General features: G+C 45.1%; 1 protein-coding gene across 2 annotated transcripts in view; it reads left to right on the plus strand.

The window, feature by feature from the left end:
* Positions 1 to 6,984: 6,984 nt before the first annotated feature.
* Positions 6,985 to 13,334, plus strand: part of RSPO2 (R-spondin 2) — a 102,327-nt gene continuing 95,977 nt past the window's right edge. The window contains exons 1-2 of one of the 2 annotated variants that reach the window (XM_081919030.1): positions 6,985 to 7,399; positions 8,305 to 8,643. In XM_081919030.1, coding sequence (XP_081775156.1) covers positions 8,550 to 8,643 — 94 coding nt within the window. In that variant the 5' untranslated portion in view covers positions 6,985 to 7,399; positions 8,305 to 8,549. Of the gene's footprint in view, positions 7,400 to 7,568; positions 7,911 to 8,304; positions 8,644 to 13,334 lie in introns of those variants that run through there. The other variant, XM_081919029.1, reaches the window with a different exon arrangement.

Consider the following 13,334-nt stretch of genomic DNA (forward strand, 5'->3'; position numbering starts at 1 on the left):
GATGCATCCTGTCAGAGCAGGGTATATAAGCAGGAAGAGGAGAGGCACTCCACTGTTGATGCAACTGCTTTATAGGACCCAGACCTGTAGACCACTGCATAGAGGCTAGAAGCGTATGTATCTGCAGCACTATGGAAGCTGCTGTTAAGTGTTTTTCTTGTCAGTAAAGAGTTAACTATCGGACACATGCCTTCCTGGTCTGGGACAGGCAAGACAGCACCCTGCTTCAGTTCTCAAGCCTATGCAGATCTATTCTGAACTAAGTTTGATCAGGTTGCTTTCCAGTAAGGGTTTATTTCTTTTGTGTTTTTATTGCAAGAGACCAATACGGCAACTGCTCCAGAAAGCAAGTCATAGTAATTTGTTTCCTACCTAATTTGTTCTTATGACTGCTGGGAGGAAACATTTGTTTTTCCCAAGCCATACCAATCAGGAATAAAAGAAAAAGAAAATATAAAACGGGCGGTTTATCAAATAAAACACCGCCCCTTCCGATTGTTCTGAAACTGGATAGAAAGAAGGGAAAACAGACTGTCAAAAAAAGAATAATAAAAAAGGAACTGATCAAGAGGAAGGAACTCTGATGAGATTAAATAACGGGTTATTTCCAAGGGCTTCTGGGAGCTGCAGTTTGCCCACCTGTGATTTTAAATATTTTAATGCCAATGGATGGTACTCTCTCCCTACAGAATTTTCCTGCTCGTTCAGTGCACCTGGTCATGGAGAAGTCAAGCCAATCCTCTTAAATGTCCACGTGGCAGCCTAGCAAAATTCATTTGGGAAAGCAGATCCTCCAAGACAACAAAAGACCACCTCTCTCTGGCTGGCGCTTCCAAAGAGAGCCAACCAAAAAAGAAATGCTACAGAACTGAGCAGTGAGGGATGCATTGGAACCCATCTCAGACGGGGGGGAGATGGGTTTGGATCAGCTAGGAATGCAAACAGCCAAGTCACATGGTTAATGAAAGGAAGGGGTACAAAATACCACATTTAATACTTTAAAAGCCTTGGTAGTGGGGGGGGGGGAGGGGAGATGCATGGTCCATTACAGCCAAGACCGTATCTATGCTGGAAAATCATGTGTTGCATTTATTAGTGTTATCATATCAACCACTGAAGCCTGAATGAAGAATTTTATCACTCTTGCTAAAGCAATGCTCCCTCTAGATGTCAACAGAATAGCAGCTCTGACTTCAGCATATATTGGTCATTCCCCACGTAGGAATCTGCATGGTAGGCAGAACTGAGATGTGAAATTGCTGATCATCTAATAAAAACATGTAACTTGTACCTTAGACCAGTCTCCGCACCAGAAGACTAGGAAGTGGACAAACACCATTTTTAAAAAAGGGAGATGAGGGTTATTAATGTTATTAAAATAAAGATGAGTTGACATAATGTCTGCTCTGGGTAAACTAATGGAAAACATAAAGAGGAGGTGTGGATTCTGTAAATAAGGTGGACCTTTTAGATTTCTTTGAGCATGCTAATTATCATGTCAATACAGGTGACCTCCTAGACACTGTATACTTGGACTTTCAAATGACTTTTAATTAAGTCCCTCACCAAATGCTCATGAGCAAACTTAGCAGTCTTAAGACAGGACCTCTTATGAACTGTCAACTGGTTAAAGTACAGGAAGAAGAGCAGGAATTGTCATTGGTTGCATATAAGAAATGGAGTCCCCAAGGTACAAGTAGATAAATAGGTACCGCTCCAGTGGGAAGGTAAACGGCGTTTCCATGCGCTGCTCTGGTTTCACCATGTGCTGCTTCTGGTTTCATGCTGGCTACAGAACCTGGAAAAACTGTCTGCGGACAAATGTCGGCTCCCTCGGCCAGTAAAGCGAGATGAGCGCCGGAACCCCAGAGTCGTTCGTGACTGGACTTAACTGTCAGGGGTCCTTTACCTTTACGTATTAATATTAGAACCAGTATGTTGCTTGTTTTTCTGACACCCCCCCCCCTTGCGCATTAATCCATATTTTTTTGTTGCCATTCTGGTCTTGTTTAACCACAATTACTGCTCTAAGGCAGAAGAAAAACAACTCTTCCAACTCTACAATTCTCTGATTCTATGTGTTCTTGATATGTCTGGATCATGCTGAACTTGCGGTGATGGGTCAGTTTTTCAGGGTGAACTACCTGCTCTAACCTTCACAGATATCCTTTAACTGGCCTTAGACTTTCAGAGCTGTGAGACTTCACTTTGTGCTGCTTGCTTAACTGCTGAAGCTATATAGTTCTGCAGTTCCCCAAAAAATCCATTGGCAAGCCCCACAGGGCCTGTAGCCTCTTTGTCAAAACACTTTGTCAGGAGCTTATCAAACATTGTTAATTGTCCAAGATTCTTTTCAGACTCCCTTTGCTATTATCAGTTGGCAAAAATCTACATTTCACTGTCCAGTGAGGCATTACAAGTTCTCTTTTGCAAAACAGGGATGTTCTGGTATAGGCATGTTCAGCACACCACATTGTCGGCCCTTCCTGACCCATAGGCAAATTTGTAATTTTGAGAGAGTGTCGTGGGCATTGTCCCTTCTGGTTGCCTCTCCCCTCCCCACTCCTGGCAGAGAAAACGCACAAACACAAACACACACACACACACACACACACACACACACAGAGTGCTTTTCCTGAAGAAAAACTGGATTCAGTAGAACTCTGATGGTTGCTTGTTGTTTTGCTTGAAAAGGTACCGTAGGTTCTGTGGCTTTTCCAGTTTGTTGTCATTTTGTTTTTATACATTTAAAATTGGTGCTGACAATATTGGATGTTTTTAACCAGCCTTGTTCCAAGTCGCCTATGGCAACTAATAAATGGAACTAATAACATACAGGGTTCTTCTTGCATGCATGGAACATATGGATGACACTGTAAGTTGTGTCATTTTAGGAGGTGAAACTAAATTTTTGCACATTTCTCCAGTGTGGGGGTCTTAAAAATATCTCTTTCAGTGTGAGGAATTCAAATCTGCTATTATTTTTGTGACTGGACAACGTTTAGCTTGGTAAGTCTACATTTGATGAAGAAGCACATAAGCTGCTTTCCAAAAGCCAAAGAATTTTAATTTAGGTATTGCTAAATAGTAACAATATATAACTGCAAGAACTTGGCAATCATTTTCAATGATTTTTATGCACTTTTAAACACATTCTACTAACCAAGCAAAACTAAATTATATTAATTTAACCCAAATACCTTTTGAATTCCCAAGTCATGTTACAACTTGGAGAGACTTTCACTCACCCAAGTCTACGAGTCAAATGTTTGAGTGTACACAGTTTGAATCATGAAATGTTGATGAGGCAGCTGAAAAAAAGGAAGGTAGAAGAAAAGGGGGAACTGAACTGGCATAGGGCCCCTCAGGCATGGTGAGCCTGTGCCCCCCCCAACATTGGCCTCCCAAGTCTTATCACCCCTAGCTAGCAGAGCCAATGGTCAGAGATGCTGGAAGTTGGAGTCAACAACATCTGAAGGGCCAAAGTCTCTTCATCTTTGGTTTATAGCAAGTCATCTGGAATGGGATGGAGGACTGAGGAATACATTTCTGATCTGCAGAGCTGCAAATCCTCTTCCATACTGCTATAAAATACAGTGGTACCTCAGCTTACAGACCCCACTAACCCAGAAATAGTACCTCAGGTTAAGAACTTTCTGTTCTGAGAGAACAGAAATCGCACGGTGGCGGCGTGGCGGCAGCAGGAGGCCCCATTAGCTAAAGGGGTACTTCAAGTTAAGAACAGTTTCAGGCTAAGAACGGACCTCCAGAATGAATTAGCTGAGTGCTCCCAGGGAGAGGAATTACACCCACACTTTGGAACAAAATGTTGCAATACACAAAAACCTGAGGGTGTATGCCCCCGGGGACATATTTTTATAAACACTCCCCAATGAAGGTACAGTATTTTTTTGGGGGTGGGAACATGCTCTGAAACCTTGATAACTTTGAATGTTTGGAACTGCAGGCTCTTGATTAACCTAGCCAAACAGACAACACAGATGGATGGAGGGTTTCCGAGTATACTTTCAAATGTTGAAGCTGACCTTTACTTGGCTGCGTTGGCCGTTTTCTACGATGACTCCGGCTATTTGGCATTTATTCTGTGCCAACAGATTGGCACGATACACAGAACAAAGGCCACAACCCTTGCTAGATGGAGACGGGGAGGGTCACTAATTGACAAGTCAGCAGGAAACGTTTATGAATGGGCAGGATCCAGACACAATTCAACGGCTTTCGGTGCGGTTGACTTCAAGAGCAACGGAGACAACATCTAAGGAGCAGGGAGAAGACATTTACTTCAATGGCCCCTTTCAGCTGCTGAATAAGAATAGTCAGTCACCAGGAGCCCCCTAAACCATGAAAATAAAATGGAAAACAATTTATAAGTAGCTAAAACAAGACGGTTTTAGAAGGCAATGCTTCTGAATAAGAGCTGCTGGAAACCACAGAAGGAGAGAAGGACCTTGCTGTTGGGTCCTGCTCCCTGATTTCCCAAAGGCAACTGCTCAGGACACTGTGAGATCAGAATGCTGAATGAGATGGGACATTGGCCTGATCCAACAGGCTCTTCTTATGGACCTTGGTTCTCGAACGCCTTGGTACTCGCATGTTTTGGCTCCCAAATGCTGAAAACCCAGAAGTAAATGTTCCAGTTTGCGAATGTTCTTTGGAACCTGAGCATCTGACGCGGCTTCCGATTGAGTGCAGGAAGCTCCTGCAGCCTTGGTTTTCGAGCATTTTCAGAAATCAAATGGACTTCTGGAACGGATTACGTTCGAGAACCAAGGTACGATTGTACTTATGATCATGTATAGGAGTGAAAGGCACAGTTGTGTAACAATTTCTCCAAACAAATTATGACAGCAATAACTCCTGGACTGTTTCCTGTTTCATTTATCATCAGAACAAAATGGAGAATTTCTTGCAGACGGCAGCTGTAAATCCTCCAACACCCTCATTTGACTTTTCAATCCATTGTTAATCTTTTTCTGTTTCATAGTTCTTCCACAAGAGCATAATCGGTGGAGCTATGCTACAAGGGGCTTGTTGCTCCCAAAGACTGCAATCCAAAGGGAAGGTTTCAAATTTTTTAAAAGGGTGACTATGTCATTTCTCAAAAAAAATGCAGCTCACAGCCAAGACCAACAACAATGTATTATGTTTTAATTTTCTTGGTATCTGCTGCTTTTGAGGCCAAAAAGAAGCAAATTTTATTTTATTTTTAAAAATGTGCTTATCCCTTTCAGTATGACATGCAGTGCCATTCTAAGTACATAGAATTGCTTGACTGAACTCCATAAGATTTACTGCCTAAGTGTGTGTAGGACTGCAGTCTTAAAATATCCAGAGATTGTAGCGGGATTTTAATTTGCTTATTTATTCAAAATCTTTTTACCCATCTCTTCAGCCAAAGAAAGGTTCCCAGCTTCAAGATTCAGTATGACTTTTAAAAAAAGATATGAAAAATTGTCAACTTGTTGCACAAGAGATATATAAAACTCAAACTTAGTAATCAGCATTTTATTAAATAATTCACATTATTGACATTAAAACACTGTAATTATATAACATAAATGCATGGTAGGATAAACACCTTAAAACATTATGAAGTCACCCTGGGAATGGGGAAGCAAAGTATTTCTTCTGGAATAATCAATAAATTGGTTTCTATTTCAACATAACCTCTTCTTGGTCCCACTTAAGTGAATAGACACAACTAACTTAGGTTCATTAATTTCAGTGGGTCTACTCTAAATAAGACTTAGTTGAAAACAACGCTCTGGAACAGAACTGACCAGATGATTTAGTTGGATACTGACCATTCTTTTGCTATCTGAGGTTTTTTTTTTGTTTGTTTTTTTGTAATTGCTGTCCCTTTGTGTGACACTGAGGTCTCGCTCCGAGGGCGGTTCTCTCACTGCGAGATGTGAGGTTACAGGGAACCAGGCAGAGGGCCTTCTGGGTGGTGGCATCCACCCTGTGGAAGGCCTCCCTTCAGATGTCAAGGAAATAAACAACTATCTGACTTTTACAAGACATCTAAAGACAGCCCTGTCCCAGTAAACAGCTATTTTCATGGAGGAGGGTCAAGATATTAACTGATGTGCATGAAATGTCATATATAGCTATATAATCCCTAGTGTAGTAAGATAAGACCTTTGGAGCAGGCATTTTCAAAAAAGTTTTTATGACCACCCTAATAATTGTTCCTTGATAATTTGTCACTCCCTTCCATGGCACCTGGGGCTGCCCCGCCCCCGCCTTCGTATGTCCCTGGGAGACACTCCTTCAGGTATACTGGACCGAGGCCGTTTAGGGCTTTAAAGGTCAGAACCAACACTTTGAATTGTGCTCGGAAATGTACTGGGAGCCAATGTAGGTCTTTATATGTGTCGTATGGTCTCTACATCCCTCATGGTTTGAAAAGCAGTGTTCACAGCAAAGGAGCTACAATTCAAAGCTATCCTGTTATTGCTTAGGAAATGCTGTGTTTTCATGCCTTTATCCCCAAACCAGCTTCCATCAGAATTGAGAAAAAAGAATGGCCTAGCCGTGTTTTAAGTGGGCAGCGTTCAAACCTAGTTCACAATGAATCAGACCACTTAATCCACCAAGCTCATGGGACAATGATATGAGCAAGGCATCATTTTTCCTGATGGGCAGCATTTTCCCCTGGTCTCAGACAACTCTTTTGACTGTGGGCTTGAAACGGGGATATGCCAAAACACGTGCCAGTGACCTGCAAGCACCGACTTCCACCTTCCTTAACTGGTATGCACACGACAGGCAGCAATGCCACCGGTGAAGCCTGGGTCACCTCACTGCCTCTTGCAGCTGCTGCTGCTGGGAAACAAGTTTCTAAGATGCCTGACCTGGGGCTTTGGGAGAAAGGCAGCGGCAGCAGCAGCAGTAAGGCCTCAGAAGGCGGCGGCGTCCAAGGGGAAATGCTGTGGCGCACAGCGCCATCTGCTTACCGCTGCCTCCGGGCGAGCGCCGGAGGAATCACCCCGAGCAGCCGCGGGGCTGGCTTTGCGCACATGATCGCGACGCTGTTATAAGAGAAGTAGCGGGAAAGCAGGCTGCTGAGCCCAGAGGACGGGAACTTCGCTCACCTCTGTGCCGCAGCGGAGCTGGGTAGGAACTGGCGCCGGGATCCCTCCGTGGAGGAGAAGCAGCAGCAGCAGCAGCGCGCGGGGGCGAACGCGGCTCTCCAAACGCGCGCCGGGCAGCAGCAACTGCAGCGCGGCTGCAATCCCCAAACTTCGCCGGGCTGCCCACGTGTTTCCAGGTTGTTTAGTGGGCAGCAGAGGCGAGGCGCTCGGCTGACCTGCCGTCGGGGGAGCGAAGGAGCTGGCCGGCGGCGTGCACAGGGTGGCGCCCGCCGTCAGGGGAGGTAAACTCCGCTTTTGCGCGCCTAACGACTAGGGATTGCGCCTCTCCAGCCCCTGATTCAAAGCGAGGTTTCTCTTTCGGTCTTCCTCTTTCCCCCCTCCCCTTCCTCCCCCACCCTCGCGTTATTTAAAGCACCTCTGAGCGTCTCGGTCGTTAAGGGGGCGAGCCCGGCTGCCCTGTCGAGTGGAATCAGCGCGACTCTTGAATTGGGGGCAGGGTGTGGCTACGTTTGGGGTTAGCGCGGTTTCGTTCCTGCCGGGGCGCGCTTCCTGCGCACGAGGTTTAAAAGGCCCTGGTTGCGAGCGGCCGGGCTTCTTCCCCAAAACACGTGCGCGGGATCGGCTGCATCGCGCTCACCTGGAAGGCCAGGGAAACGCCGCGCGAGGTTTGCGCCCCGGAGAACGCGCGTCGAGGATCGGGCTGCGAGGCTCGTCGGAATCGAACGGACCCAACCTGGAGATAACCAGGATCGGGCGGCGTCGATCCCACCTTGCTTCCAGGGAACCTTAAAGGTTGATCTACTGGGGGGCGGGCAGGCGGGGGGGGGGGAAGCCGGAGCAAAGGAATGGCTTAGATCCATACTGTCCGCGTTCATGCGGATCCAGCCTTCGAAATAGGTTTGGTTACTAGTGATGCCGCCCGTTGTCTGGTTGGTTACTCTAGAGTAAACCCCGTCGGAGTCAAGGTTGCTTACTGCCAAGAGTGTGCAAAGCCCAACGGGCGGTTCTGGACGCGCCTACTCGGAAGTAAGCCCCGTAGAGTTCCGCGGGGCTTACTCCCGGGTAAGTGAGTATACAGGGTTGCAGGCAGCCTTAAAACTATTGATCGCTCCGTATTATGTCTCTCTCTCTGTGTGTGTGTGCGCGCGCGCGTGTTTAACGTTTATTTCCTTCCTCCGTCTTTCAGGTCCGAGGAGATGCTGGAAGTTGCCGGGACTTCGCTGGATGTACTAAGGGGCTCCGGAGGCGTGTGAGCTACTTGGCTGCTGCTGCTGCCGCCGCCGCCGCGGTCCTTCCTTGCGCGCCTCGCTCTGCCTTGTCCCCTCGCCGCCTGCAAGGAGGGCGGTTTCTGGTGACTCCCCGGCGCCGCTGCCGGCGACCTGCAGCCCCCGTCCTTTTGCTGCTGCTGCCGCGAGTCCCCGGAGCTGAAGGATGCAGTTCCGTTTCTTCTCTTTTGCCTTGATCATCCTGAACTGTATGGATTACAGTCACTGCCAAGGCGGCCGCTGGAGACGCAGCAAGAGAGGTGAGTAGCTACTCCGGACCTCCCCCCACCTCCCGGCTCTACATCTTTCCTCAAGCTGGCTGGCTTCCCTTTTCCCCACTTGGTTTTGCCCGTTTGTGGCCTCCAGTAGCTGAGATGGCATCCCAGTCTCTCCCAGCTTTAAAAGGCTGCATAGGGCTACTTTGGTTCATTTGGCCTTCCCTTTCCATGGCGGAAAAAATAAAGTTCCTTTTCTCACAAGCTTCCCCCCCCTCCCAGTAGAGGGATACCCCATTAAAAGCCCTTGAGCCCTTCCTGTCTGATTCAGACATTCTAATCCTAATTAGGGTCATTCATAAATCGGTCCCAGGCATGTGGGTAACAGGCTGATCCTATATATATGCACCTTCACACAGAAGCAAATTGTGCTGCACTCAGTGGATTTTGCAGTAAGTGTGCATAGGACCACAGCCTTGCTGCAGAGCTGTAGGTGGGGGTGGGGAGGCTGGCCAGGGTTTTTTTTTGCCCTGGTGAAGTCTCCAGAGGGTGCCATTGAGACTCCTATCCTGTGTGTACATGCAAATGCACATGGGTTGCATGTGTGCCAAACTGGGTCTTTGACCAAGGTGAAATAAAGCCTAGTTTTGCCCCTGGCTTGCTGGTGTAGGATTGGGGTGGGAAAACTGCATTTTTAGCCACTTGGAATTGAACGGCCTGTTTATGCTTTAATGCTTTCTAGTTGCTTTGTTGGAACGGCAGTCAAGGTGGGCTAAAAAGTTGTTAAACAATCCCCCCCCCCCCCGGTGTGCTGGCGATTGTGAATCAGAGCTGGAGGATGATAATGATTGCAAATAAGTTTACATGGAGTACAGGATGTGACCTTTCCATGTAGAGAGCTCATGGGCCAAGCGAAGGAAACGCGAGCTAATTGCAGATAATAATTTTGCTCTAGGTGTTCTGAGCTGAACGTGCCCGCCCTCCCTCTAGGCTGGTCCCTCTGGGGGATTGACAGAGGTTAACTTTTTCAATTAGAGTCATTGAATAAGGTCTTTAAAAATAAATGTGTGTGTGTGTGTGTGTGTGTGTGTGTGTAAGGGATGGTGTGTGGCAGTCTGAGTTTGCAGCATAAATCCATTCATTGGCAATGGATCTGCTAGACCTCGAGAATATTGGGCAGTAGGTTGTCTTGTAGGAAATAAGAGTCTGATCCTGTACATGCTTAGTCACACAGATTTCAGTGGGACTTTGTTCTCGCTAAGTGTGCAGTGGATTGCAGCATTAGCATCTGATTTCTAGATAGTGATCAAAGAGTGACAGTAAATCCTTTAATGCGGGCAGAAATACAGTAGTGGTTGTCTGCTATATGTGCTCACAACTGAATGCTGCTCACTTTCACGGCTGATCTGTGCTAACTTGCGACTCCCGTGCATTTTTGTAAGTGTACCTTGCTTTAAGGGTTGCGAGGATTTTTCACTCCAAATGATTAGGGGAGAGTTCCACAGCTAGCCAGGCATGGTGGCCCCCATTAGTCCCTCCATCAGCTGGCATTCATTTCACCTCTTTTTTTAGTTTAGTGTGTTGCTCCCCAGTTCGCAGCATAGAATGTCAGGACTGTTTTGATGCTGCCGCTTTGAGCTGTTGCTTATAGAACAAACTCATTTGCTGTGCCTCTCCTGTTTGGGAAATCAAGAGAATGTGGGAAATCTATTCTCTGTTGGTACTCTTTGCTGCTCCAAGAAGATGGCTGCAGCTCAGTAGTGATTCATCGAGATCTACCTAATAACTTGAGGATCTGTTTCTCACTCTCTTCAGTGACTGGCAGCCCTATCATTTCCAGAAGACGTATGCCAGCAGATGTAGAAAGTTGCTTTTGGGGGGAAATTTGATAGTTTGAGTACAGCAAGTCACTTTCCTCCAGGTCCGATTACGTAGTTAATCCATTTTCACTGGTTTTTCCCCCTGTCCCCTCGCTCGGTGTTCTGCGGCTTGACTCACTCGCTTGAGTTTGCTTTATTAAAGCAGCCTTGAAAAGGCGTCTGTAAAAAGAAAAAAAGGAACACATGGTCTTAAAACTTTGCCATTTATGGCACATTAATGGCCCCCCAAAAAAGGGGGGGTGACAAGAGGCAACTTTCATTCCTGATTTCCTAGAGCTATATCTGAATTTGCTGTGGGCAGCTAGACAGGTGACTATTTACTAGGTGACTAGTAAGCTGTTCCATGAATATACTTCTGACTTTAAGGGTCTTTTGTGTTCCTTGCTGTTGAGACTTTAAGCTGGAGAGAGGAGCAAGGGAGGGAAGGAAGCCTGAAGTTACTTTTGCTTTCTGTTTCATGTTTTTTCTATCTTTTCACATCTTCTTCAGGGGGGGGGGTGCATTAGCTATTATTGCACAGAGCATATGCATTTCCTCGCAGGATAGATGCACCAGCCTCACACGTGGCATTCTGCAAAGAAGTGTGAAACAGGAAATAGAAGTTGGTTGCACTTCCTGTTAATCACACTGCTTGGAATGGTGTGAGTTACTTTGTGGTGTGGCTGATGTGGTATCCTGGTTTGTGGGCCAGAATATTTGTTTGGATCATCTTGTCTTCAGTCCCTTCCCAGCACTAGTGTGATTCCTTCATACTCTTATCTTGATTGCAGTCCTGTAATACTCACCGGAGAGAAAACCCTAATTGTGAATTCAGCGGGTTTTGCTTCTGCGTAAATAACCACAGGCTTGCACCCTTAGTTCTTGCAGTGATTATATTTCTAGGAACAAACACCCATGTGTTGGGCTGTGTTCACACATTATGGTCACCGGATGTACAACCTGTGTACAGCTTGAGCTGCACATTTATTTGTACGGTTTTTCACAGGTAGTGTTCCACAGGTTGACTGTCCATGTACACAACAATTGAGCTGTACAGATCAACGAATCTGTTATTTCTCACAAATGCTTGTGTGTTTATAGAGACCTCTTGCATCAGTGTTAAGCCTAACAAGTGAATTAACCAAACATCTCCAGTTGGTGAGATGGCTTGTTTCTGTTCAAAACAGACCAGTCTTTGCATCTTCAGTCTATCCTTTTTGAGCTCCTGTTCGGTGACAGAGTACTAAGATTCTTTTCTTTTCCTTGGGTGATCACTCTCCACCACTCTGATCCTTGGCTTCAGTTGCCACAGTTGTTACTGCAGTTCGAATTTTGTGCATATTGCAGTTTGTGTCCCAAATGAAGTTCTGAAGCACTCAAACCCATTGTCTCGCCTCAAGAAAAGAAAAGAAAGACTCCACTTAATTTCTTTCCTGCTGGTTGCCTTGAAGCTGACCAAGCGACTTTAATATAAAACTGTTTTCTTTTAAGCTTTGCCTGAAGGGAAGTGGTAGTAGATTTGGATTATATAGATTAAATTGTATCATGCTAATGACTTGAAAGTTGTTCCTTGGAGTGTGGAGTTTGCGTTGATTGCTTTCTAGCCTTATAATGTTTGGGTTTGGTTAGGCCTTTGATTTAATGACAGCTTGTTTATGTATATAAGTATTTATTGGGTGTCTTTGAGGGATTTTAAAATTGTGCTATTTCTAGATTTTTTTTGTTTGTTTACCAAAGTTTATAGAAATCAGCAAAATATACAAAGACAACTCAATCCCTAAAACAAATGCGTTTTTTAAATAAAAAACCAGCATCAATATTACCAAAACAGTCTAAAAATTGACCAACATGAAATTAATATAAAAATCATGCTAAAACAGCAAAGGGAAGGTAATTTGTGCACTAAAACATATTATTGAAACTGAAAGGAATAATCCTTCCATAGTGGGTCACGACAGAATTTTTAAAAATGAAATTAATCAGACATATTGAGTTATATCTGTGCTCTGCTAATTGCAGGTGGCACCCATTGAAATCAAGGGGAGGAGTTTGCAATGATGTAACTGAAGCACCATTTATTTCAAGTGCAATTAGTTTAGTCAGGATCCATCCCATCCCAACTACAACCTGGAAAGCAGCTAAAATAGCTTCAGCGGTTAAACAAAATCTGCAGAAAAACAGCACTAAAAACTGGCAGTGAAGCATAAAGAATTAAAACACGCAAACAACAGCAGTTAGATGCAGAATAGTGGAAATGTCAATAAAAAGCTCTTCAGTGTCGGTGTCAAGGAAACACCAATGGAGGGGCCACTCCTTCCCCTGCCTAGGAAGGGAGTTCCAAAAGAAAAGCACTATGTATATATCTTGAGTATATATATATGTATGGAGCCAATGCTGAAAAGGCCCTGCCAGTAATGCTCACCAATCTAATACTGTTTAATACCATACATTTAAAGGACATGACTTTCCCTCTATAAAAGTCCTGGGGTCTAGTTTAAGGGTACTTGAACCTGTAACTTTCCCAGGATTCTTTGGGAGAAGTGATGTGCTTTAAATGTATATTGCGGATGTGATCTTTGTTAGATTTGAAGAGGAGGCTGTGTAACCCAGTGTCACGTCTTGGTTGACATGTCGTTAATTTGATGGTTTTGTCTCAAAATGTATGCAAGGGGTACTTTTGCTTTCCTATACTGTAAAAGGAAAGGACCACGGTGCTAGTTTTGCCTGTGGCAAAATAATTATAATACACCCCCCAATCCTCAATTGTACATTGTTTGTTGAAGTCCGCCATGTAGCAGAAATAACCTTTTAATGTTAGTGCTCTGCGCATGAGCACAGTGGGTAAAAACAAGCCAAAGTAACTGTTTTCAAATTATC

Source organism: Podarcis melisellensis (genome assembly GCF_964234715.1).
Source record: "Podarcis melisellensis genome assembly, chromosome: 7".
Taxonomy (NCBI): domain Eukaryota; kingdom Metazoa; phylum Chordata; class Lepidosauria; order Squamata; family Lacertidae; genus Podarcis; species Podarcis melisellensis.